The sequence below is a fragment of the Phoca vitulina genome, unplaced genomic scaffold, assembly GCF_004348235.1.
Source record: "Phoca vitulina isolate PV1807 unplaced genomic scaffold, GSC_HSeal_1.0 scaffold19, whole genome shotgun sequence".
In the NCBI taxonomy this organism is placed as follows: domain Eukaryota; kingdom Metazoa; phylum Chordata; class Mammalia; order Carnivora; family Phocidae; genus Phoca; species Phoca vitulina.
In genome coordinates, this window is record NW_022589722.1 from 27,883,837 (window position 1) to 27,910,392 (window position 26,556).

The following is a 26,556-nucleotide window of genomic DNA, read 5'->3' on the forward strand; positions in this document are numbered from 1 at the left end:
TCAGGAGAACCCACCCAGGATTATGGGTCATTTCTCCATAGACTCCACCCTGGGTTACTGCCCTGAACTTTCCAAAGTGTCTACAAAATATGTGTCTCAATTTTTTTTCTAATAAAAAAACTTTTTTAAAAAGCAAACAAGGGCTGCCTGGGTGGCTCAGTCTGACTTGGGCATCTGACTTGGGCTCAGGTCAGGATCTCGGGGTCCTGGGATCGAGTCCGAGCCCCGAGTCCCGTGTGGGGTTCCCTGCTCAGTGGGGAGTCTGCTTCTCCCTCTCCCTCTGCCCCTCTCCCCCGACTCCTCCTGTCTCTCTCTCCAATGAATAAATAAAACCTTAAAAAAAAAAAAAAGCAAACAAATACCCACGCTCCTCCTCCAGGTGCTGTCATTAAGATCAAATGCAGTAACTTCATGAAGCCTTCTTAGAAAGCACTTCCTGGGATCAGAGCCAGAGACTGGAGGCCCCTGAGTGGTGGGGTCCTTTCCCGGGGGCTAGGGGAGACTGACCCCCTCCTTGCCCACATCTCCCCCCGCCTCTGCTCCTGGTTCTTCCCTAAGGAACCTCCCTTCTGTTATTAGCTGGAGGGCAATGATGCCAAGTCTTCTCCCTCTCTGGGTCTCAGTTTCCTTATCTGTAAAATGGAGGGGTGAGGACAAAGATCCTTTAAGGTTCTTTCAAGTCCTTCTCCTCTGAGGGCCACAGGTCCGGAGGAGCAGTTTGCATCCAACCCCCCCATTTTTCAGAAATGGAAACCGAGACCAGAGGGGAAGCTGGGGTTTGGCTGGGACACAGTGGTGCCAGAGGTTTGCATGTCTGGACCCCAGAGGGGTTTTACCCACTCATTTTACCCCCAGGGCTCAGCCCCCAGCTGTGGTGGAAAAGGTGAGTGGGAGGCGGAGGTGGCCAGGAACAGCACAGACGCCCCAAACCCGAGATGAAGTGGAATGGAGGTCTGGGCCCATTCTGGGCCTGCTTCCCACCCTCCCGCCGACTGCCAGCCACCTGACCTTGCCCCAGCCACCTGGCAGCTGGCGGGGAGGGCACTCGGGATGAATTCAGGGAGGGAGTGGCTAGGAAGACTTGAATGTGGGTGTCAGGGTCCTGGGGGCTCCAGACCGTCTCCTGGGCTGAGAAGAGGGTGGGCAGGAGGGTGGGCGTCTGCCAGGCAGCTCTGCTGGGCAGCTCAGGGAGAAGTAGGCAGAAAGGCATCTAATGCATGGAACAGAACATGGCCAAGGCCCTACAGTGGGACAAGATGGTACCCAAACTCCATCTTCTGACTCCTAGTCTATGTTCCTTCGGAGGTGCTAACCTGTGACAAGTTCCAAGTACTGTCCAGGACAGAGTCCGGGTCACGAGGTTCTAACTCTGTGTAGGAGCGCCGGGGGAGCGGCAGCGGCTGACCCAGTACGGCATGGTCCACAACTTGAGGAGATGGTCTCGGTCCCAAGCCCCAGAGCAAGGGGCCCTGCTGTCAGAGGAGCGGTCCTACTGGGATGATGGGTGACCCCAGGGGCTTGCACAGAATGGCTAAGTGACCACAGCACTTGGGGCCTAGTGCTTCAGGAGGGCAGGCCATAGAGAGAGGGAGCTCAAGGGACATCAGGCCCAGCCGGTTCAAGGCCACAGGTCTGCTCTAGCCTCTGAACAAAGGAGCCCCTTGAAGGTCCTGGGCCTTTCCCTATGTACAGCTGAGTGAGCCTCGGAGGCAGCTGGGACTCCAGGTGGCCTCTGAGAGAGATGCTTGGCAGTGTGCCTTCAGTGCGAGCATGCAGTCCAGCCCCACAGGGGCTGTAGACTTCCTCCCAAGTGCAAGTGTGGGGCTCTGGAAGCTGCTACCAGGGTGAAAATGGCTTCGTAGGTCCTAGGAGATTGGGCCAAGCTCAGGGTTGACCCTAGGGTACAGATACCTGAGAATTAGCACAATCCAGGCTCTTTGTTAAAATCAAAATCATCCTGTATTAAATCCTGAAGCGAACCAGTCAGTTGGTTACTCATTGCTGCCATTTGCATCAGTTAAAAGCAGGACAGCTCTGAGAGCAAGTATTAAAGAAATACAACACCCAGCTATAAATTAAGCATCTTCCCACTTGATCCTTTTCCTAGATTCATTCTGGTTGATGGTGGCTTCCTGGCCCTTAAAGAAAAACCTCCTACGCGGTGTGCCCCAGCACAGGAGCTCAGCCACAACCTTCGAGGGCTGCCAAAGATCGTCTGGTTTTAAGCCAAAGGCTAACATGCCATAGGACGCCATGCATGCCGTCTGAGCCCTGTGGTCTGCAGTCTGTGGTTCTGCGGGGTTAGCTGGGGAGCAGCGTGGTTCCCAGAAAAGGGGCAGGTGGGCACTGGGGTGAAGAGCCGAATCCAACCTCCAAGCCCCTGGCTGACAGCCCACAGGGAGCACAGGGGCCACCTCCTGCCCCCTCCGTGGCTACTGTTGCTCAGGGCCGGCTGTCTTGGTGGTCACCAGCTCGGTGGAGCCCAGCTCTGTGGCTGGCACGGGGACGCTGTGGGCAGGTGGGGTGTTGGCTGGGTCTTCTCTTGTTGGAGGCCAGACGGGAGTGGTGGCATCATGGGGTCCCGGGGGGAGGATGATGACATTGTCCAGGGCCTCTGGTGGGCGGAGGTGGGGAATGCAAGGTCAGGATCCCCTTCAGCCTTTCCCCACCCCTGTTCTGGAAGCCTCACTGGAGGGACAGCCCTGGACTGAAACCCCCCTGCAGGGGTGGGTAGGGGTGGCATGTGATGGGGCCCTGGGACAGGAAATGCAGAGGGGGCTGGCGATATGGGAAATGCGGGGGGAAGGGAGAAGCGTGGGAGCCTTGGGTCTCTTGCTCGGACAGCTCTGGGAGGCTAGAGTTGTGTCCCTCCCGGGGACCGGCCGGCCCGAGGTCCTCAGAGCCCGCCCTAGAGCCCGCGCTCCCCCACCCCCCGCACGCCTCCCCGCGCCCAGGGGCGCCCGTGTCCCTCCCACGGCCCCCGCCCCGCGGAGCTTACCGTGCGGGTGCGGGGCCGGGGCCCCCGGGGGAGCCGCCGCGTGCGGCCGCCGCCGCCGCCACCTCCAGCTCAGCAGGCCCACCAGGACCAGGGCCAGCGCCAGGCCCAGCAGCGCGGGGGCGCCGAAGAGCAGCGCGGGCAGTGGCAGCGCGGCTTCGGCCTCGGCGGCGGCCCCGGGACCCACCGACTCCTGCGGCTGCAGCGCCGTCCCGGGCGCCAGGCTGCTGGCCCCGGCTGCTGGCGGAGGGGACGGGGAGGGAGGGCAGGGGGCGGAGGGCAGGGACGGCCGGGGAGGGGAAGGGTCGGAGGGAGGCGAGGCTGGGCCAGGGAGGGGAGGGAGGGCCGGGCGGGGTGGACAGGGGAAGGGGAAGAGAGGGAGCGGTGAGGGCCACGTGGGGACCGCCGGCCGGCCCCCATCCAGGCCCCGGCTTACAGCCCCCCCATCAAACCATCCTGGGGCAGGTGGGAGCCATGCCCTTGGCTCCAGGGTGTGGCAGAGGCAGCGGGACCCCCCTCCTCCTCCTCCCCGGGGCTGCCCCCGCTGACCAGCTGGCGGAGTGGGTGGACTCTTACCCGGTCTGGGTTCTGGCGTCCGGAAGAGCTTGCAGGCCACGCAGTTTCGGACCAGAGGGTCAAAGCACTCGGCCTGGACACACTGCGTGGGGGCCGGGCCGTCCCTGCCCTGCCGGCTCCTGGCACCTCTCCTCTTGCTGCCCATGCTGGGGACTCTCTCACACCCAGCGGGGACTGAGCAGGGCTTCAGCGGCCAGAGGAGGAAACCGGGAGGGGCCACCACCCACCGGCCCCGCCCCACCCTCCTGCCTGCTGGGGTGGGACCACTCTCAGCCAGGGCCCCAAGGCCCTGCAGCCCACACCTTCTCTTTCTACCTGTGGTTCCTCCATTCAACCACTCAACCATCACCCCCAGACGCCGGCTGGGCGGGCCCTGTGCTGGGGGCGCTGGGACAGTGCTGGGGTGCAGACCTGGGCCTGCTCTTGGGCAATAGACGGGCCCCTGTAGTCAGGACACAGCCCTCTGGGTGGCCTCCTCTGTCCTGCTCCCCAGGGGCCAGCCCACAGCCCCTGACAATCCCCACCAGCCATGTCCTGCTCACCTCATCTGCATCCTCCTCTGGGGATCCTTCCTGCCCTTCCCAGGCCGAGCTGGTTCAGTTCATCCAATGCTTCCTGAGAGCCCGCCTGTCCTAGGGAAAAACGATGCCTCACCGCAGCCATGCAGGGGGCAGGAAGGCTTTGTCAGGGAGGTGATGACGAGAAGGCGTTTGCCAGATGGAGCGTGGTCTAGGGGAGCATGACAGAGGAGGACCCCGGAGAGTGCTGGGTCAGAGGGCTGGGCTGGGTCCTCAGCTGCCGGTTAAGGAGCTTGGACTCTGGCTGAGGGCACCAGGGAGCCCTGCAGGGCTTTGAGCACACAGTGCCGTAGTCGGATGTGCGTGATGGCGAGCAACCTCTGGCTGGAGTCGAGGGCACAGCCCGGGAGGCGGAGGGTAGCTGAGGGTCCAAGGACAGATGGCTCGGTCTCCAGATCCTACGCAGGAGGGAGACTCAGATCAACAGATGAACAGACAGACAGACCAAGGCCCAGTGGGCGGCCTGTCCATCCCAACTCCCTTTTCCCAGGGCTGTGTATGTCCTGGTCTGCTTGCCTCTGCGTCTCAGTGAGGTCCCCTCTGTCTGTCTCTCCCGTGTTTGGGTTCCCCCACCTGTCCGTCACCCGTGTCTCTCAGATTGAGTCTCAGACACACACACAAGCCCCTTCTGCCTTCCTTGACACCTGCTGCCCCAGCAGAGAGCCTCAGCACGGGCACGGTGGGCCGTACCAGACCCCCAAGCGCTCAGGGCTGGGGGGCACAGAGGTAGAAGCTAACTGTCCAGGGCACAGGGCAGAGGCTTGGGCACAGGAGTGGATCTTTAGCAGCTGCAAGGGGGACAGAAATCTTCCAGGCAGAGAGACTGGCAAGGGCAAAGGCAAAGAGAGGTAAGAGGGGAAGCTTACTCTGGGGACAGGCATGGCTACGGCCTCGGGGCGATGCTGGGAAGGCGGGGAGCCTGAGGCTGCAGACGTGCTGGGCCTGGAGCATCAGGCTCCTGGGCAGTGGGGAGCCCCAGGAGCTACGAGTGCAGGGAGAGACTCTCTGAGCTGTGCTTCAGAAGCGACCCTCACTCTGGCTGCTGTGGAGTTGGAGACAGGACACCATGGTCCAGGGCAGGGAACCATCTAGAAGTTGTTTAGGAGGAAAAAGTGGTGCTGTGGAGTGAGGGGAGCAAGGCTGCGCCCCAGGTTTCTGGCTCAGGGGACTCTGAGGACTCACACAGACCCCTGCGTCGGCCGGCCTCGAGGAGCCCTGGCCCACTGCCTCTCCGGCCCCTGCCCACGGGCCAACAGCTCCCTGGCAGGAAGGTGTAGGCGTCAGCGCAGCTACAAAGGAGAAGTGGGTCTGGGGTGGTGGGTGGGGGTGTGAGTGTGGGTGTGTGGTGAGGGGGTGGGGGGCCAGGAGCCTGCAGAGCAGCGGGGGCAGAATCCCCGCCCCCTCACTAGTGGTGCCGTTACTACCCGTCACCCTGAGGACCTCAGAGCCCTTACATGGGACCGGGCACCTCACTTAACCCTCATTCCATTGGGCAGAGCAGACTGAGTCTTGTGGGAACCTGGAGCGAGGAACCTGTCCCTGGGAGAAGGTGGGCCAGTGGGGCCCGTCTGGGGTCACTTACACAGGCCTTCGGGGGCGCAAGTCAGAGGGGGAGTGTGACTGTTTACCCGGGGCCTCCTAGGTGCCGAACGGGGCACGCACGTGCCCAGGACGAAGCAGGCAACGGCGAGAGGCATGTGCAGGTGACTGAGCTGGGACAGACCTTCTCAGTCGCAGAGGGAAGGCCTCGAATCGCGACTTCACAGTTAAGAGAAATTTCCCCGACAGACCAGCGGGATAAATGTTAGGTTAAATCCTCAGTGTATTCCTTATTTCGGTTCACATCTCTGAAGTCAAGATTATTAATTTCTTTATTCATGTTTTCTCCATCACTTTTTAAAAAAAATATTTTATTTATTTGTCAGAGAGAGAGAGAGAGAGAACAAGCAGGCAGAGGGGCAGAGGCAGAGGGAGAAGCAGGCTTCCGGCTGAGCAGGGAGCCCACGTGGGACTCGATCCCAGGACCCTGAGATCACGACCTGAGCCGAAGGCAGGCGCTTAACCGACTGAGCCACCCAGGTGCCCCATGATTTTAATTTTTTAAAGTAATCTCTGCACCCAATATGGGGCTCGAACTCACAACCAAGAGTTGTGAGTCTCACACTCCACCGACTGAGCCAACCAGGCGCCTAATACTTTTTATTTTAAATATTCTGATATCATCACCTCAAAGGTCCTGAGTAGATAAGGGACTTTGTTGCTGAGAAACCCATCTAACGGAATGTCTCAGTGTTCTCACGTTTTCGCTCACCGATGAATTGTTTGACAAAGATAAGTAAGTTGGGGTCTGTCAGGGAAAAGGGAGTCTCCCATGATCTTTGTCCCTCAAATTCCCCTCAAAACACCCTCCCAATGCCTCTGACACAGGAGGTATTATGACGTCCGGTTGGTTTCCAGATGGCGAAGCAGGGGCTCTGAGGGGCAGAGGGATGACCCACGCGTCAGGGGGGCTGGCCAGGGTCTGCACCCGGCCCGCTGTGAAGCGTGGCCTGCACCCTTCATGCCTCGGGGACGGGGTGGGGGAAAGGAGGAAACTCTGCCACTTGGGCAAGCTCGGTGTTACTCGGGGGCAGTCCCCGGGGGACAGAGGGGCCCAGCCCCCCAGGTCTAGATGTGAAAATGCTCGGAGACCCACGGCGCACTCCTTACGTAAAAATTATTTTTACTTGTAATCTGTGAGTAATACCTGAACACATTCTCGTGAAAAAACCCTCAAAGAATACAGAAGTCTGTGAGTAAGAAGGGGCATTTCCCTGCTATCCCCAGAGGGAGCCTGTTCTCCCTTTGGACTTTTTCATCCCATCCTGTTTTGTGCCTTTATTTTTTCTTTCTTTCTTTCTTTTTAAAATTTTTTTTCTTTAAAGATTTTATTTATTTATTTGACAGAGAGAGACAGAGACAGCGAGAGAGGGAACACAAGCAGGGGGAGTGGGAGAGGGAGAAGCAGGCCTCCCGGTGAGCAGGGAGCCCGACACGGGGCTCCATTCCAGGACCTTGGGATCGTGACCCCAGCGGAAGGCAGACGCTTAATGACTGAGCCACCCAGGCGCCCCCTGTTTTGTGCCTTTAAATTCTCAGTTAAGTGCCTGCAGAAAAGCAGGTTTTATGATTCATAAAAGGGGCCGCACAGTGTGAGCTGTTCCATGGGCTCCCTCCTTGGTCTTTTGTATTTTGTCACAGGAATGGTCAGGGGCCCCAGAGTAGGGAGTCCCTTTGCCTTTCTCCTGTATGTAGCACTGACACACAGGACACTGCTAGAAAGACCCTCTCCCTGGGGACAGTGGGAAGAATGTGGGGACACTGGGATGCTGAGGGGCAGGAGAGGCAGAGGATCCATACAAAGCCCTTGTGAGGCTGGAGAGCCCCCAGCCCCTTTCTCCTTGTCTCCAAGCTCTGCAAGGAGGCAGGCATGCCTTCCATGACGCAGTTCTAAAATCCTTGTCCAGGTTTTCACAGGCCCAGACTGCCCAGCCTCAAGCCCTCCCCGCCCCCCCACGCACATACACACGCACGTACACTCACACGCACAATGCATGCATGCGCGCACGTGCACACCATCCAGCACACCTCAGGGCTGTGGCCCAGGGCAGCCCAGCAGTTCTCAGCATGGTCCTGGGATGGGGGGACACAGGCCCTCTGTGAGGTCAGAATGGAGAGCCCAGGCCCTTAGCATCTCAGCCACAGGGAGTAGAGTCCCTGCCTCCCCGGGGGCTAGGCCTGCAGGTGGAAGGTGGAAGGCTGTGAGGCTGGGGTGGGGAGGAGGGAGAGCGGGGAGCCTCCCCAGGGGCTGGGGGGACAAGGGCCGCGGGCTCTGGGGCTCCCTGCAGGCTTTTGGCCCTGTATGAATGATGCACAGGCCAACTCCGTGAGCAGACACCTCCCTTCATTCAGCAAATACTTACTGAGACTTACTCTGCACCAGGCACTGTTCTAGGTTCTGGGGAGAGGGCAGGGAGCCACAGAGACAAAATCCAAATGGGGAAACTGTATAGGTGAGGGGCTGAGCAGTGCTGGGGAGAAAAATTCAGGAGGGAAGGGTGTCAGGGAGGGCCCGGGAGTCAGGGCAGGCCTGGTGAGATTTCGGAACAGAGGGATGGAGGCGAGAGTGACCCCCCAGGATGTCTGGGGAGGAGCAGATGAGGCCCAGGGTCTGGGCACAGTAACCAGGAAAACGGCCGTGCCCAGTACCGACTGACCTCCTGCCCAGCCCTGTGCCCTGCATGAGCCCACACCCCTTGCCTCAACCCTGTGGGGGAAATGGCATCGGGATTCCCACTTTACAAAGAGGAAAGCAGGCTCAGGAGGATCAGGGACGAGCCAGGCAGCCCTGAGCTCTCCCACCACACACACATCGGTGGAGTGCCCTCCTGGTCAGCAGGTGGAGGGGGAGGTCAGGTGCAGCCCTAGAAAGACTGCGGCCAAACACAGGATGACCAGGTGCGGGGAGCCCCCTGGCCTTGCAGGGCCATTATGCAGCCAGACCAGGCATCCACCCAGTGTTAGCTCCCAGGGGCCCCCAGATGCCTTTGGCTTTCCTCCTGATGTAAGAGGGTGGCCCCAAGGAAGGCTGCCTCCTGGCCTCCTGTCCAGGTCAGGGCACTGGGACTCCCCACCCTCTCTCCGTCCCAGAGTTGGTCCTCAGCAGGCCTCAGTCCAGAGGGCCACACTCAGGTGGGACTCAGATGTGGGCATGTCCTGACAACCCACCACATTGTCCCCACTCTCCACCCCTCCACCCCTTAAGTCTCCAGGTGTCTATGAGAAGTCCCACACTGATTGTCTGCTGCACCCTTACGGCCCCAGGGGAGACGGAGGGAAGGCGGGTAAGCCAGCAGGTGCCCTGTGGAGAGGGCCCCTTTCTGCTGGAGTCCCATCCAGTAGGCCTGGCCCAGCACCAGCTGTGTGAGGGGAGGGGCAAGCTGGGGCAGGCCTTTATCTCAAGAACTCCCTAGCACTCCACCCTGCCCACCACCCCCCTGGGCACAAGCAGCCAGCCCTGTCCGGGCAGGGCATACACGGGGCACACACAGTGTCAGACTCTTTGGTTTCTCTGAGACTTACGAGAACCTCAAGAGGCTGTGGGGACAGGAAGACAGGAAGTGAGCTGCCCCAGGTCACACTGCAGGTTGGCCACAGACCCAAGTCAGTGAGACTCAAAGGCTGGGTCCTTTCCCACTGCATCACTTCCCCTCTGTGACCAGGTCGTCCTGTCGGAGCCCCTGCCTCGTTCACTGAGGGGTGAAGGAGACACAGCTGCCATGCTGCTGAGCCCCCTCCTCCCTGGGAAGGCTCTGCTTCCTTGGCCAGGGTGGGAAATAGCATTAGATCGGGACCAGGACACACAGGCCCAGGCCATCTCCTACGAAGAACGTGAGCTCCCTGGGGTGCGCCCAAGGAACAAAGGAACCTGTGACTTGAACAAGCCTTGGCCCTCTGAGAGCCCCGGATACCTCATCCGCACGGCGGGGCCCAAACCCCTCTTTCCTCCGTGTACTCAGACAGCATGGACCCGGCAGCTCCCAGGTCCAATAGGAAAGCATCTCCTGCAGGAGCCTCAGGCCGCCCACCCATTCAGACTGGCAGCCCACCCTCTGTCACTGCCTCCAATGTGACCATCTTGTGACCAAGGCCAGCCTGAGAGTTCTGACATTTGCTTAAAGCTTTATGTTTAAAATAATGGCTTCTTGGGGCTCCTGAGTGGCTCAGTTGGTTAAGCGTCTGCCTTCAGCTCAGGTCATGATCTCGGGGTCCTGGGATCGAGCCCCGAGTCGGGCTCCCTGCACAGCGGGGGCTCTGCTTCTCCCTCTGCCTCTCCCCCTGCTTATGCTCTGTCAAATAAATAAAATCTTTAAAAATAAATAAATAAAATAAAATAATGGCTTCTCCTTCTCAGTCCTGAGACCAGCTGGGGAGAAAGGCATTCATTAGTCTGATCTCATCCTACAGACAAAGAAACTGAGGCTCGTGGAGGATAAAGTGACCTGCCTAAGGTCATGAGATCCGTAAGAAGCCAAGCACAGCCTCTCCCAGCTCCCTCCACCCCACCGCAGCACCAAGCACCCATTCCAGGCACCACTGGGGCATAAAGACTGGTCTTCCATTACTTCCCTTGGTGGAACTGCCTCCCAGCGTCCCTGGCCTCCAGACCGTGCAGAGCAGCCGCCCCGCCTGGCCGGGGGCACAGGCCTGGGAGGGCTGCTGATTGCTGTTCAGCGCTGCTCAGCTGTGCTGTGAGGCAGACGCGGCCTCTCGGTTCCTGGGCCCCTGCCAAGCTCGCTGGAGTTGGCAGCTGCGACAGCACCGAGTCCCCCCGGCACTTGGAAGGCTCTCAGATCCTTGGCTGGAGTGTGATGCCACTTCTCTTGTTAAATGGCACCAGGTGGCAAAGAAAACATGGCACAGGGACCAGAGAGAGAGAGAGAAGTGTGCCCCGTGCCGGCTGGCGGGAGGCCAGGGGGTATGGGGAGACCCTGGGTCTCCAACAAAGTGCCGTGCCCAGCGGAGGCAGGCAGGCTGTGTCCAGGCTGCCTTGCTCTTCTGCTTGGATACCTGCTCCATCAGCTCCCAGAGACCTACCCTACTTGCACCCCCTCTCCACACTGCCCTGCAAAGCCCCACCCTCTCTGGCCCAGGCTACTGAGGAGCTGAGACAAGGCTGGTTCCTAGGGGGCACCGGGCCTCTGCCGATCTTGCCCATCCCCTCAGAGACCAACACACACTTCTACTTCTCACCTCGGCCTCTTCCTTCAACCCTGGACGCAGCAACCTCACCACGGGAGCTGGGCTCCCTTCCCCAGCGCCGAGGAGCCCCACGTCTGCAGTCATATTCTCCCTGGCTCGGGCAGTGCTCCCAGCCTGCTCCTCGCCCTCTCCTCCCCCAGGCCTGCCCCTGTCCTGAGGCGCGGACCCCAGCACATGGGAGCGGCTCCTTGAGACTGCCCTTCCTGACAGCTGCTTTCTCAGTCAGGGCCTGCCCAGCAGAAGCGCCAGAACCTTTGCCCAACCATCAGGCACCTAAGAAAACGACTGGAGGGAAGAGCAGAGGGGGGTCTGGAGGCGGCCCCCCGATTAGCTGTGTGACGTGGACCCACCTCTGGCCGCTGCAGTCCTGGCTCCTCGAGCGGAAGTAGGGAAACAGTATCAACCTCGCAGGTCCACCGGGACAGGGGTGGGGGTGGGGGTGGCACAGGGGCGGCTGGTGAGGAGACTAAAGCGTGCAGTGTCCTGCTGCGTCGCGGACCCGGGGTCCTCAACTGGAATCTTTGCAGCTGAGGTGCTCGGTGGGCCCCGTGGGGCGGCCTCCAACCAGCCAGGTGTCTGGCTGCCGGAACTTACTGAGCACTAGGGGTGCGGCGCTGGGCCAGGCTCGGGCAGGAGCCCCCGGAAAGGAGAAAGGCAGGCCCCGTCCTCATGAGTTTCAAGTGGCCCCACCTCATGGGGAGCACGGGCTCCGGCTGTGATGGCAAAGTCGAAGCGGAGGCCCCGCAGGGCCGGCCCTGCCCCGGGCACCAGGCAAGGCCTGGCACTAGCCGGGTGGGGGGCAGCATCATGGTCCAAGGGAGCCCAGGCCCGGCTCTCCTCCTGAGGTCCCATCCACCAGCCCCCGGGTGCCCAGCTGGCTGACCAGATTCCTGGACTCCAACCCTGGCACTTCTGCAAATCCTCATCAGACCCAGAGGAGACAGGGAGCCACAGTCACGGCGCAAGCCCTGGCCGCCAAGCCGGGAGCCAGCCCTCCAGACAGCCTCTCACATAATTCCCACAAACGTATCAATTCATAAACAGTGTAATTCCTGGGTTTGCACCAGCTTTTGAACCTAGCTCCGTGGGATTTCACACGAGTTACCGTTCACTGAGCGCTTAGCTGGTACCGGGCAAGGTCTTACTGCAAAGGATCACGGGATACACGGAATACAAGTGCAGGGAGAAATACAGCTGCGGGCTTGTCATTTCATTCGGTCCTTGCAATGCAGCAAGGACACTAGAACGATCTCCATTACACACCTGGGAAACTGAGGCTCTATGAGGCCACAGCAGGCTCTGTAAGGATGGCAAGGCTAGGATGTGGGGTCAGATTGGGTCGCAGAGTCCAAGCTCCCCTGCCCGACCCTAACTGTCCGGAGTCAGTGTCCTCATCTGCACAGTCAAGGTGGTGCAGGAGACCAGGGGTTTTCAAACTTATTTTTGAGCCATGGACGCTTTGTTCAAGCGAAGCCTGAGGTGGAGAGGGAGCCCGGCAGGTGGATGAAGAGCATGGCGGGGAGGGGGCTGCATTCCCACCAGCGGGGCTCCGAGGCTGAGCCGTGCGGGGAACCGACCGCTGACCCAGAGCCCGGCAGGCAACAGCGGAAGTCCCCTGCGCCAGGCACCGGGCCGTGGGGAGGGCCAGCTCGGGGGGCCGGCGGCTCTCACACGTCCTCCAGGGCGGGGTTCTCAGAGCTCCTCAGCAGGGACAGCAGGTTCAGGGCTGAGACACCAGGCACGTGGCCCGCGCAGATCTGCAGCATGCGCACCAGGCGCTGGGCCACCGTGGCTCGAAAGCCTTCCACCTGCAGAGGGAGAGCGGAGGACAGAGGTGAGGCGAATCGGGCCAGAGCAGCTGCACAGGCTGCCAAAGGGGGGCCGGGTTCGGACACCACTGCCCATCACGGCCAGGCCCCTGTCCGCAGCACTCCTCACCCAGCAGCTTCCAACTGCTCTGGCTTACAGAGCCTTCAGACGCCCTCCAGGGACACCACAGGCGACGGCCCCTCCTCCAGAGGAAACAAAGCTTAGCAAGCGGGGCTGGTGAAGGAGGCGAAGTGTCTCGTGGCCGCCCAGCTGGGATCTGAACCAGAACTAGTTCCAACCGACGCCCAAGAGGCAGAAGCTCCAAAGGCTCCTTACCTGGGAGCGAGGAAGACACTCCCAGGCGTGGAAGAGGAGTGGACCCAGAGTGGCCCTCATGGGGACAGGGAGGTGCCATCAACAGAGTTCCTTTATCAGGGCTTTCGAAGGCAGGGACCCAGAGGCGCCGTGGGGTGGGGTCAGGTAGGGCGGGCAACTCTGACCCGGGGCCTGGCGCCACGTCGGTGCCCGGTGAAGGACAAGGATGCTCGGTTGCCCTTCCCTGCCATCGGCCGCCTTAGGAGCGTCTCGTGCTCCCCTTGCTCCCCCTCTAACTGAGGAAGTGGGCCTCACCGTCCGACCAGTCACCTTAACTATTCCAAATCCAGAGGTGGCTGTCATTCTCACCGAGTCTCCTCTCAGCAGACCCTGGTCTGCCACAGCGCTCCCCCTCTCCAGAATGCTTCCCACCTGCCCCCCCCCCCCGGGGAGGCCACAGCCCCCCACCTCCTCCCGCCTCACAGGCTGCTCCCTCCTGTCACACATCTAAGTTCTAAGTGCTGCCCCCGCCCACAGCCTTGGCCTTTGCAGGGCTTCTCCCCACACACTCCCTGGAGACCTCATCCAGTTCCGTGATCTAAAACCATCTCACTGCCTACGATGCCCAAATTACATCTCCAGACCCTCCCTCTGAACATCAGACGCACATGTGCGGCTCCCTACCCGAGACACCCTGATCTTATTAGCATGTCCCCAGTGGAGTCCCTGAGGGTCCTCCCAACCCGTCCCCCCTGCAGTCGCCCCATCTCAGCCAAAGGCAGCTCCATCCTAACAGCGGCTCAGCTGAAAACTCCAGGGCCATCCTGAGTCTCCCTTCTCCCATGTCTCACACCCAGGCCACCTGCACAGTCCGTGGGCTCCACCCTGGAAAAGCCCCAGTACTGCAGACGGTCCTGCCTCCCTCTTCTCTGATCACAGAGCCCAGGCCACTTCTAATTCTTCCAGAAACAGGCCCCCCCATTTCCCCATTCTGCCCCCGCTTCCCTTCTACATACTCTCCTCCCAACAGCTGGAGGGATCCATTTAGACCCGCATCACATAAATAGAAAAGAAAAATAAATAAAGCCCAGGTCAGGCCGCATCCCTCCCTGCCCCCGCACCCTCCCTGTGGCTCCCGGTTTACTCAGCCAAAAGCCACCGCCCTCACTGAGGCCCACAAGGCCCCCCTGCTCTGGCGACGCGGTGACTGGCGCATCCACCACTACTCTGCCCTGTGTTTGCTGCGCTCGGGCCCGAGGCCTCCCTGGGGGACCCTGGACACACCAGGCAGGCCCCGCACGACAGGCCTTGGCGCTTGCTGTTCCTCCGGCCTCATGTGCTCCTTCCAGGGCCTGCCCTCCTCCCGCCTTCAGGTCTTCCAAGGTCTCATTAATGGTCACTGCCGTCAAGCCCGCTAAACTGTAACCGCTTTACCACCTGACCCACCACATCCTCACTTTCTAACACGTCGCACCCTTGACTTCTTTACTTTGTTCCCTCCACGACAACAGAGCTGGGATTTTTTTCTTCTTCTTTCACTCTTTTGTTCTATGCTGCGTCCCTAGTGCCTAAACAGCGCTTGGCACACTGGACCTAAGAAGTCTTTGTTGCCGAAATCCTCTCCCTCTGAGTTCTGTGGCTTTGCCCCCGACATATACGTCCGAGCCGGCTGTTGCTGCTCGCACCCAGGCTCCCCGGCCGGCCTCCTGCAGCAGCCTCGACCCCCAAGCCTCGTCCCTGGCCGGGCCTCCTCCCATCCGGAGATGTGGCCCCAAGCCCAAGTCTGAGCACATCAGGCTGCTCCCGTCACCTGCAGGAATGACTTCATCCCACCACCAGGCTTCCAGGTCTCCGCAAGTCCTTCTGCTGTGGCACGCCGCACCTGCTGGCCTAGCTCACCCGATTCCGAGGGGGCGGGCGCAATGCCTGGCTCATTTGTGTGCTCAGGGAACGGCACAGGGCCCTATCAGTGGCGCTCGGAAATACAGTCACCGCGCCAATCCCCCAGCTTCTCGAATGTGTTTCTTCATGTGTAAAAGGGGGCTGAAAATTCCTGCCCCGCAAGGCTTTAAAATACAGCGAGGCTCAAACTCAGGTATGTGGAGTGTGCCCTGCAAAGGACAGCACAGGGACGAGGAGTGATGACTGTCCAAACGCCGGGTGCTTCTTCCGAGGGCAGGCCAGCTGCTGCCTGCAAACAGACAGGGGGCCACAGGCCTTTTCCTGGGCGCTCAGGCTCCCGGGACCCCAGGACCTGGTGTGGCCTGCCACCTACTGGCCACAAGGAGGACTGCACCACACGGGGCCAAGTGGGGGGCACCGCAGCAGGAACCACCGAAGGTTTGAGGTACCTGAGCTGTGGAGCAAAGATTAGGATTCCCCTTTGGAGATAAGGAGATGAAGGCTGCATGTAGGGGAAGCGACTTGTTCAGAGCTACACAGTCAGCAGACTAGGAAGGGCAGGGGACAGCCGTTTGCAAACCCGCGGGCTGTGCCGCTAACTTACTAGCTGCGTGACTGAGCAAGCAGGTCTTGGGTTTCTGGGGTACGTGGTGAGAAAAGCCTGGACGGGAAGGCAATTCGGGCGTGCCCCAGGCCTCAGTGTCCTATCTGACATCAGAGTGCTGACTAAAATAGTCATCAAATACGAAAAACGAGTTCGTGACAGAGTAGGGTGTGCATCTTTATTGATGCACTGAATAAGGAGAGCTGCCCATCCCCTTACGAGATGGAAACATCTGCCATTTCTGCTGGTAAAACAGCCCTAGCCCCTGCCAGTACTACCGACATCTCTTGCCTTTATTCATAATGCTAAATTTCACATAGAGTTTAGTGGGAAAGAAAGAAGTATTTTCCTCTTGTACAAATTCACAGATCCCCCGAATTCTACCCTCAGTCCAGAGGTGTCCACAGACCCATGACTAAGAACCCCAGGTCTGGGTGGTGATAACGGACAGGGTGCTGACTCAGCTCTCTCTGCATGACATCACTTGGCCTTTGGGAACAGATGCAAGACCCAGAACAGAGCAGAAATGAACCTCAAACCCAATAAATAGACCCCAAAACTAACTGAGCAGGTCTGGTACGTGTGTGGGGCGGCCCAGGCCCTGGGAGCCCTCCGAAGACCACCCAGAGGAAGCAGCTGCTGGGCACTTTTAGCAAAAAGTCAGGATTCATACTGCAGAAAGAGAAGCTGAAGAGCAAAATGTATCAGCAAAATAGAAATCTGCTCTGCTGTGCTTATAATTAGGATCGCCACTGAGAAACGCCAACAGAAGCGAGTTGGGGCAGAACCGACACCATACACATCCCTCCAACCCTCTACCCACCCACTCCCCCGCCATCCCTGCTGCCTGCCGGATGCCGTGCCCCAGGCTGGGACTGGACCAGGCCTGCAGTCCAGGGGCATAAGGGGGACAGTGGGCATTCTGACTGCGGGAGGACATGAGCGGCCCTGGTTAATGAAACAGGCAAGATGCCTGGCGTCACAGCACTTCCAGCCCAGCAGGAGAGTGCGATATTAACGAGGACCCACCCATACACACACAAGACTTAGTTATGAGAGAAAACAAAGCAAAAGAAAAAGCAAGGCACAAGCCCTAGCACTCGGCATCTAAGAGGTGCTCGGGCTGAACGCATATCATCGCCCTGCTTTACATCTGTGCACCCCGACGCTTAGGGTGACTGTCGCACCCAAGGTACAGCCAGTGAGCAGACAAACCAGGGTTCCAATCACGATCTTGTGTCTTCACATCAGGACCCCCTTGCTCGGGCACGCGACGACCCTCCGAGAAGCGTTCTCGACACACCCACGGCGTGCTGACGGCCCTTTCCCTGTGCCCACGCGATCCGTGTCCTCACCTCCAGGTCACAGAAGAGCAGAGGGCTCCGGTAGGTGCGGGCCAGCCTCACGACGGTGTTCTGGTGAATGCTGCAGTGGCCCTCCCGCCCAGCTGCGGAGAAACCGGGAGGGCCACGGGCTGGAATGTCTGCCTTCGCAGCTGTGAGCCAGGGAACACTGGGAAAACTCATTCACTACCCCTCTCGGGGCCTCAGTTGCTTACTGGTCAGTGGGGTGACCATCCTGTTCAACCTGCTTTCCATCAAATTAGAACATAAAGCTGGAAGGCCCCGGATAGAGTGCTATATAAAAACACGAGTTTCCTCATCTCGTGTTGAGGATGGGATGAGGATGGGAACGGCCCCCAGCACTATAGAGATTCAATTAATTAATCTATAAGAATGACCTGGCATTCCTTATTCATCAATGCTTATTGAGAATAATCTGTGCCAGGCCCTCCCCCCTTCAGGAGTTCACGGTTCAGCTGGGTGGGGGCAGAGAGCTCAGACACACCACCCGTGTAGGAGGAAGGGTGGGGAGTCTATGGGATGGACTCCTTGGGGCCCGGACTGCAGGGCTGGTCAGGGAGGTGTCCCCCACGAGACGGGAAATAGGGGTTAGCTAGGCAAAGAGAAGAGCATTCAAGAGAAGCTGTAGGATGTAATCATTAAGGGCCTGGACTCCGGAGGTATGAATATTGGCTCCACCACTTTTAGCGGTGGGCCTCGGGCAGGTTACTTAACCACACGGGTAGTTTCCTCAGCTACACAACCTAACAGTATGTGCCTCAAAGGGTTGTGCGTAGTGAAGATGAAGTGATACAGAAACGAAGCACTTTTGGAACAATGTCTGGTATACAGTGAGTGCTCAGGAAAGGCGAGCTACTGTTATTTCTGCTGTTAAATACGACAAAGTCTCCGGAACGGCAGGACTTGTTCAGAGAACTATAAGCCGAACCAAAGAACGGGAGAGTGACAGGAGACAAGCCCAGACAGGAAGGTGGAAGGCCGAAATCGTGTCTTCACAGGAGTTGGGATTTTACTCTGAAAGCCACAAGGAGTCACCAGGTAACTCTCCGCAACTCTCAGCAGAATGATCTGCTCAGATCTGCTTTCGGAGAGACGGCCAACAGGTCAGATCCTGAAGCTCACATTCTTTCCGTCCCCCCGGGGCGGCCTCAGTGAGGAGTCTACACGGTGCCAGGCACACGGCACCCGCGGCGGGGGCCGAGCGGGGATGCACTTACCGCCCGTGATGAGGAAGCCCACCTTCCCCAGGAAGAAGGTGGCGTCCACGTGGTGCAGCGACTCCTCCACGTTCCGGAGGCTGGTGCGAGAGGACAAACCAGAGGGCAGACCTTACCACCGAGAAGGCAGAAGGCCTCCCTCATCCCAGAGAGGCCGGGGAAGGAGATGTAAGAGGAAACACCACGGGGCGCCTGGGTGGCTCAGATGGTTAAGCGTCTGCCTTCGGCTCAGGTCATGATCCCAGGGTTCTGGGATCGAGTCCCGCATCGGGTTCCCTGCTAGGCGGGAAGCCTGCTTCTCCCTCTGCCTCTCTCTCTCTCTCTCTCTCTGACTCTCATGAATAAATAAATAAAACATTTAAAAAAAAAAAAGAGGAAACACCACTAGGGGAGTATTTTTGCTCTTTTCATTTTGTTCAAGGACTTTTAATTACAAAGTGACTCAAGCCAGTAGAACAATCCAACAGTAAATATGGACGCATTCAGTAAAAAGTAAGTCTCCCTCTTCAGCATCAACCTTCCGTCTCAATATCCTGGAGGTTACTGCTGCCCACCATTTGGGGTATAATGCCATTTGCATATGCATATGAATTTCTCATATGCAAATACAGGCAGTGATATGTATAAGCATGTAGTTGGGTTTGGTTGGGTTCGACCTGTTACATTCTTTGGAATGATCACCTGGTATCACGATCTATTTTCTAAGTGATGGACACTTACATGGTCTCCAATTTTTCACCATTACAAAGAATGCCGCATGAACATTCTTTTCCTTGTATTCTCACACATGTGGGCAAATGTTTCTGTAGGAAAGATGCCAGATGCAGAATGGCTGGGTCACAGTATGTGTCTTTCTAAAATGTACCTAGATAGGGGCACCTGGGTGGCTCAGTCAGTTGAGCGTCTGACTCTTGACTCCTGGTTTCGGCTCAGGTCATGATCTCAGGGTCCTGAGATAGAGCCCCATGTTGGGGCTTGAGATTCTCCCTCTCCTTCTGCCTCTGCCCACCCCCACTTGTGCATGTGCACGCACGCGCTCTCTAAAAAAAAAAAAAAAGTACCTAGATATCACAAAATTGCTTTCCAATAAGATGACAGTATTTACAGTCATATCAAGTATATGAAAACAGTCTTTTCCTCTAGGAAAAGGGCACTTTGACCTTCTGGGTCAAGGGTTTCATTCACTGGTGTCCAAGGAGTGATGAAATCTGTTGTCTCCTGGCCAAAACGCCAACTTGGTCAGGTGAACCAAGCCAAGGTTTCAGCTGAACGAGCAAGGCCTGAGACGAACGGTAAGGACGGCTCTCTGCCCCTAAGTATGACTGTAGAGCAGAATCTCCCGAGACCAGTCAGCGTCCCTTTTGAACAGAGAGGTCTCACCCAAAGAGCAACAGATCTGCTGAGTTAGGACCTCTGGCAATCACGGCAGATCTCAGGCCTTTCTCTGCCCCACCATGGGCTCCAGTCACTGCCCACCTGTGCCAGCTGGCTGGGCAGCAGGTCTGGATTTGATCCTCCTGCTGGATGTGTCTGGTAGCTCTATGTCCCTGGTTCTAGGTGTTTCCACCAGCCTTCCCTTAACCCCCACATGACTGGGTGTGTGCCTTGGTTTCTGTGCTGGATGCTGCACCCTGCCCAACCTCAGTCAGCCATCCCCCAAGAGGGAGAGAGGAGACCTTCCTCCGTACTCCCCAGGTTGGCTGCAGTCCTGTCCCCCAGGGCAGCCAGCACCCCAGGGAGGCCAGGCCGGGCCCCCAACATCACCACCACTCATTCTCCTCTGGCTAAAGCCCCACATTGCACTGGGCTCCTGAGCCTGGACTGGCCTTCACAGTCCTGCACACACATTATACTCCTCCTGCCTGTTACATTAACCTTCTTCATCTGGAACCTTCTACTGACTCCCATTTTTACCAGGCTAGCTTGACCTGGTCACCTCCAGCAGAAAGTCTACCCTGCCCCAAGTCCTGAGAGTCAGAGGTCTTGTTGGGGCTCTCATAGCCCAACGTATTCTTCTTTTATGGTACCTATGCCAGATACTGTACTCATCTGTTCAGGACTCTAGCTTCCTCTCCCAGTGGGTTGGGAACACCTTGGGGACAGGGGTCTGCTTCATTCATGTCTGGGCCTGCCATCAGGGATACAGAGAAGGCTGCAGAAAGCTTTAGATAATTGACTGATGCCACTGCTGGAGTTAATTAGTGTCTTTATTTTTTATTTTTTAAAATTTATTTATTTGAGAGACAGCAAGCACATAGCGGGGAGGAACAGAGGGAGAAGGGGAGAGAATCTCAAGCAGATTCCGTGCTGAGTGTGGAGCTTGACGTGGAACTCAATCCCAGGACCCTGAGATATGACCTGAGCCAAAATCAAGTCTGACGCTTTAACCGACTGAGCCACCCAGGTGCCCCTTTATCAGTGTCTTTAAAATATCATGCACTTGTGGGGCGCCTGGGTGGCTCAGTCATTAAGTGTCTGCCTTTGGCTCAGGTCATGATCCCAGGGTCCTGGGATCGAGCGCTGCATCGGGCTCCCTGCTCAGCTGGAAGCCTGCTTCTCCCTCTCCCACTCCCCCTGCTTGTGTTCCTTCTCTCACTGTGTCCCTCTCTGTCAAATAAATAAATAAAATCTTTAAAAAAATATATCATGCACTTGCCCCATCCTCACCCTCTGTGCTAACCCCAGGCAGCCTCTCCCTGTGTCCTCTCCTTCCATCACAAGTGAGGTCACCATCCCCGTGCACCCCTAAGCCAGGTCTAGCTGAGCCCTGACAGCCCCTAATCTCTGGCTCTCACCTGTACTTGCTGTGAAGGTTGACCACGAACACGATCAGGTCAATTCGGGGCCGATTCACATTGGAGGGCAGGGGGAGGGACCTTGCCAGGTGGCTGAAAAATGAGAAATTGCAGGATAAAGATATACATACCCACATCACAGTGAACTTTCACATGCTGCCCTCCACGGGGTACGAGGCTGTCAAGGGCTCCCCACCTATTCCCCGGAGGCTCTTGTGGGCTAGACTCCTCAGGTGAGCATAGGGACAGGGCAGAGCTGGTCCTATCTAGACTGACTCCTTCTGCCAGAAAGGAGCTCCGTTTGGGAACCACCTTGGCAAGAGGGAGTTCGGGATATAAGATGGCATGGGGCCAGCCAGCTACACTGCATGCTGGGAGGGAGATCAGGCTCAGAAGAGGGGTGTTAGACTGTGGGTTAAGATTAGGGGTTAAGACTGAACCCCTTTGGAGGGTGATGGAAGTGGGCTCAAATCTCAGGTCTGCCAATTATCAGCTATGTGACCTTGGGTAAGTCACCCTCATCAGTCCCGTCTGAACTTGTTCCCTCATCAGAGTCTTTCAAATGCTGTAACGGGGTTTATTCTCGTAGTGAGGGGTATTTCTGATTCCCATGGAGGAACACCCTGTAGACTGGGATCCTTCTCCTTCAACATGAGCCTCTGGAGCTTATCTATCAGGGAGAATGACACCCACATAAATCCAGTCACCTGATTCCCACCAGCAGCTGTTTCTACTCTCCATCAGGTAGAAAAAGAAAAACAGAATACTACTTCTTTAGTCAACTTTTCTTGACTAAAAAGTATCTGGGGGGTATCTGAACACTCCTCTGTGCCAAGCACTGCTCAAACCACCGGGGATTCAGTAGTGAAAAAAGTCAAAGTCCCTGACCTCAAGGGGCTGACCTGGGGGTCCATGGGGGTGGCAGACCGGAAACAAGTAAACAAACAGGTGAACAAGGACATTTCCTGTGGTGACAAGTGCTGCAGGAAAACAGAAGTGTGTGACACACAGTGATGGAGGATCCCTTATCTGGGGACAGATCACGCCTCGCGGGCCCGGCCCCACCTGCGCCCGCCTCTCTAGCAGCTCCTCCGCTCGCCCTCCTGGGCAGCCCACAGTTCAGGCCACCGCAGAGCGATCGGACACTCCCAGCCTCGGCTACTTACACCTTCAGCTCCGAGGCGCAGTCCTCCTTGAGCATCGAGTCGGCCAGCTGCTGCAGAAGAGCATCTTCCGTGCCCACCAGCTGCCCAGGGAGAGAAGGCGGCCTACTGATGTCTGGGCACAGCAGTCCCGCCGGAGGGCCTGGGGATCAGGCCACAGACCGAACAGCGCGCGACTCCCAGGATTCCCGCTCGCGCGCGCAGGGCGCCCTTTACCCAGAGAGGGCTCCGCCAGGCACGGGTTGAGGGCCCAGGCTGCAGCCGCTCCGGTCCTGTCCGCACAGCACTTCTAACCTCCCGGTACACTCCCTCGGGCGGCCGGACCAGCGACCCCGGGAAGCACATTACCGGCCCCGCGCTGAACTCAGCCTCCCGGGACCCAGCCCAGTCTCCCCGCCCAGCAGCCCCACCAATCACAAGCGGGGAAAGAGCCCGCCGCGCACCTATTGGTGGGGGCGTCCTTCAGCCTCAGAGGGCGGCTACTTCGATTGGTTCAGAATGTGGCTCTCCCGCCCACCACACCCCGGCCTGAAAAGCGCGCTCCAGAACCTGAGAGAGCGCAGAGGAGCGGGCAGCGGAGGCGCAGCCAAGGAAGGAAGGCGAGCGGGGGAAGCGGAGCAGCTGACGCCTACCAAGATGGTGGCCGTGTTCAGGCCAGGCTGCTTGTCCAGCGGCCGCAACACCGACATCCCAGCGACTGGCAGAACCGCCACTCCGGCAGCGCGCGCAGATCTTTCAAATCGCTCAGAGGCCCGCCCTTAAGTGAGTGACCGAGAGCCACGTGACCATAATCTGGGCGGGGCTTCGCGGGACGGGGTGGAGCCCTCTTAAAGGAACCCCTACCTCCTTTTTTGAGAGGGGAGTTCCAGCTCTGGCCCCAGGCTCTTTTTTTTTTTTTTTTTTAAAGAAAGAGACACAGCGAGAGCGGGAACACAAGCGGGGGGAGCGGGAGAGGGAGAAGCAGGCTCCGATGTGGGGCTTCATGCGCGGCTCGATCACAGGACCCTGAGATCATGACCTGAGCCCAAGGCAGACGCTTAACTACGGAGCCACCCAGAGTCATCCTTTTTAAAACAGAACAAAAAATAAATAAATAAAACAGAACCTGATCAAACCCCACCGACAGTTCCCACCCCCTTCAGAGTACATTGCAAATGCCTTACATGGACTTTGTGGCTCTATGCGTTCTGATCCCTGACAATCTCCCCAACCTCATCTTCTTCTGCTCTTCTCCCTCTTACACTCTTCTGGTCACACGGCCACTAGGCTGTTCTTCAGATATTCCAAGTATCCTCCTACTTCCTGCCTTGTCCCTATGGTACCCCGTGGCTGAAAATCTCTTCTCCCAAATAGTCACTTGGCTTGTTTTCTCACTTTGTCCACGTTTCTGCTCCAGCGCCACCTTATCAGGGGGTCCTTTCTTTTTTTAGAAAAAAAATTTTTTTTATTTTTAAAATTTTATCTATTAATTTTATTTTTTATTTAAAAAATATTTTAAATGTTTATTAATTTTTATTTTTAAAATTTTATTTATTTATTTATTTTTTATTTGACAAAGAGAGACACAGCGAGAGAGGGAACACAAGCAGGGGGAGTGGGAGAGGGAGAAGCAGGCCTCCCGCCGAGCAGGGAGCCAGATGTGGGGCTCCATCCCAGGACCTGGGATCATGACCTGAGCCGAAGGCAGACGCTTAACGACTGAGCCACCCAGGTGCCCCTAATTTTTTTTATTTTTAAGATTTTATTATTTGAGAGAGAGAGAGCATGAGCAGGGGGAGAGGCAGAGGGAGAAGAAGACTCTCAGCTGAGCCTGACATGGGGCTCAATCCCAGGGTCCTGAGATCATGACCTGAGCTGAAGGCAGATGCTTAACCGACTGAGCCACCCAGGCACCCCTAATTTTTATTTATTTATTTATTTTTTTTATTTTTTTAAAGATTTTATTTATTTATTTGACAGAGAGAGAGAGCACATGAGAGGGGGGAGGGTCAGAGGGAGAAGCAGACTCCCTGCTGAGCAGGGAGCCCGATGCGGGACTCGATCCCAGGACTCCAGGATCATGACCTGAGCCGAAGGCAGTCGCTTAAGCAACTGAGCCACCCAGGCGCCCCTAATTTTTATTTTTTAATTAAAAAAATTCTTAGAGGGGCCTTAAGAATTCTTAACAATCCTATCTAAAACAGCAAGTCTTGGGGAGCCTGGCTGGCTCAGCTGGTTGAGCATACCACTCTTGAACTTGGGGTTGCGAGTTCAAGCCCCACCTTGGGGGTAGAGTATACTTAAAAATAATAATAATAAATTATCAAAAAAAAACCTCCATTATCTTTAAAAAATATCAGGTCTCCCCCATGCTCCTTGTCTTCCTTTTTCTGCTCTATTTTTCTCAACAGTACTAATCTCCACTTCACATGTGGTCAAGAACTGTACAGCCTCTGAGATTGTACAATATTTACAAACTAATAAACTGTTACTGTTTAGTATTGTTTAGTAATAGTGTGTTACTGTTTCATGGATGAAACTCCTGAGTAAGAGACAAAGGATTTTGTCTAGTTTGTTTCCTATTACTCATGGTAAGAACAGTAGCAGGGGCTTCACATGTGTTTGTGTCAGTACCCCATGTCCCCCGAGCCCTGCAAAGGACCCACCATGGAGCCCTATAGACCTCATGATGGCAGTATAGAAGAGGAACACAGGGATTAGAGATTCACCGCTTTTTTTTTTTTTTTAAGATTTTTATTTATTTTTCAACAGAGAGAGAGACAGCGAGAGAGGGAACACAAGCAGGGAGAGTGGGAGAGGGAGAAGCAGGCCTCCCGCTGAGCAGGGAGCCCGATATGGGACTCGATCCCAGGACCCTGGGATCATGACCCGAGCCGAAGGCAGACGCCCAACAACTGAGCCACCCAGGCTCCCAGAGATTCATCGCTTTTATAGCGAGTGGTAGGCATACCTGTTCTTTGTCGGGGTGGGGGGAGAGGCCACCTCCTCCCTCAAGGCTGCTTGCTGCAAACACAACCCTGAGAAATAGTCTGGGTAGAGAGCTTTGAGGGCCTTGCTCTCCTGGCATTCCCAGCAGGAACGCGCAGGGATGTGCAGGGCCCATGGCCCATTGCTTCTCCCAACAGTTATATGATTACTTGCTCATTGTCTGTCTCTCCAGCTACAGCATAAGACACAGGAGAGCAGAGACTTTGTCATTTTGTATGTCCAGCCCTTTAAAAAGTGCCTGGCCCATGGTAGTTGCTCGGTAATTATTTGTTGAATGAATGGATTGATTTACATCCATTGATTAATTCTCAGCAGGGATTCTTTCATCATTTCCTACGGCAGACCCTTCGTCCCACCTTGAGAATACAGATGAATCAGACATTGTATATCAACTCTGGAGTAGGGGAGCCAGATCCTGATCACACAGTGTGTTCCGTGCTGTGATGTCGGGGAGAGCAGAGGCATGATCCCTGTCTAATCTACATCCTTCTCACTGTGGACCAAACTATATCTTGCTTAGAAAGAGCTGGAAGTACATGGCTTCATGGAGTTCTTGCCCCAGCACAGACAGGCTTGGATTCCTCCTGCCCGGGGTGTGGAGGGGACTCCCCAAAAGTCCGATGGTAATGAGTACTCTGAACATAAAGTAAGGTGACCTGGGGGATAGAGACAGACAGGAAGAAGCTACTTTAGGTCAGGGGAGGCCTCTGTAAGCAGGTGATGTTTGAGCAGATGCCTGAATTCAGCGAGAGAGGAGCCAGTTAAGTATCTTGAAGAGGTTTCAGGCAGAAGGAGCAGCAAACGCTAAGAGCCTGAGGGGGAGTATCCCCGAGGCTTCTGAGGAGCAGTGAGGAGGCCAGGGGCTGAAACAGATGGAGTGAGGAGAAAGTGGGGAGAGAGGAGGCTGCAGAGGTGACTGACTCTGGCCCTGGTAGCACTTTCTAGAAGGGGCTGGGCTGAGACCCATTCAATCAGCATATGCTGAGTGCCTGCCTCGGGCCAGGCCAGAGATGCCATCCCTGCTCAGTGGCAGATGGACAGATTACAACACCTACAGCCACACAGTTGGTGAGAGCCACCCCAGGGAGCAGCAGGAGCCCGGATGCATGAAGGGTCCCCGGGGAGCCACCGCTACACTTGGCCGGGGAGGTGACTGTTGGCCTAGGAGTGAAAGTGAGTTGGTGCTGGTCACCTGGGCAGTGCAATAGAAAAGAGCTGTGTATGGGACCCATACTGCGATGAAGAGTGGGGATGGGCAGGAAGGCCAGACCCAGGCCTGGAGATTCTTATATCAAGAACACCCGGGCAGGGCCATCAGACACCCTTTGGGATAGTGTTTTTCAAATTGGCTTCTGTGGAGCTCTGGGGAGATGCCTCAGGGATATACTGTAAGGGACAAGGGGAAGCTGCATGGGTAGGGTCCAGAAACCCCACCCCATTATTTAACAG

General features: G+C 56.9%; 2 protein-coding genes across 6 annotated transcripts; both read right to left on the bottom strand.

The window, feature by feature from the left end:
* Positions 1-1,969: 1,969 nt before the first annotated feature.
* On the bottom strand, positions 1,970-3,716 carry TNFRSF13C (TNF receptor superfamily member 13C). The gene is made up of 3 exons (XM_032416847.1): positions 3,572-3,716; positions 2,999-3,232; positions 1,970-2,614 (listed from the first exon to the last, which is right to left on the bottom strand). Exons 1-3 carry the CDS (start codon positions 3,714-3,716, stop codon positions 2,433-2,435), a joined length of 561 nt encoding a protein of 186 aa, XP_032272738.1. The 3' UTR covers positions 1,970-2,432.
* Positions 3,717-12,145: 8,429 nt separating this feature from the next.
* On the bottom strand, positions 12,146-23,370 carry CENPM (centromere protein M). 5 transcript variants are annotated; one of them, XM_032416841.1, is made up of 6 exons: positions 23,283-23,370; positions 22,123-22,202; positions 20,957-21,049; positions 18,162-18,241; positions 16,936-17,027; positions 12,146-12,758 (listed from the first exon to the last, which is right to left on the bottom strand). In XM_032416841.1, exons 2-6 carry the CDS (start codon positions 22,155-22,157, stop codon positions 12,618-12,620), a joined length of 441 nt encoding a protein of 146 aa, XP_032272732.1. In that variant the 5' UTR covers positions 22,158-22,202; positions 23,283-23,370; the 3' UTR covers positions 12,146-12,617. The 5 variants fall into 5 exon arrangements, with proteins under 5 accessions (XP_032272732.1, XP_032272730.1, XP_032272729.1 ...); XM_032416839.1 differs by lacking the exon at positions 23,283-23,370 and adding an exon at positions 22,752-22,868; XM_032416838.1 differs by lacking the exon at positions 23,283-23,370 and adding an exon at positions 22,336-22,501.
* Positions 23,371-26,556: the final 3,186 nt, after the last annotated feature.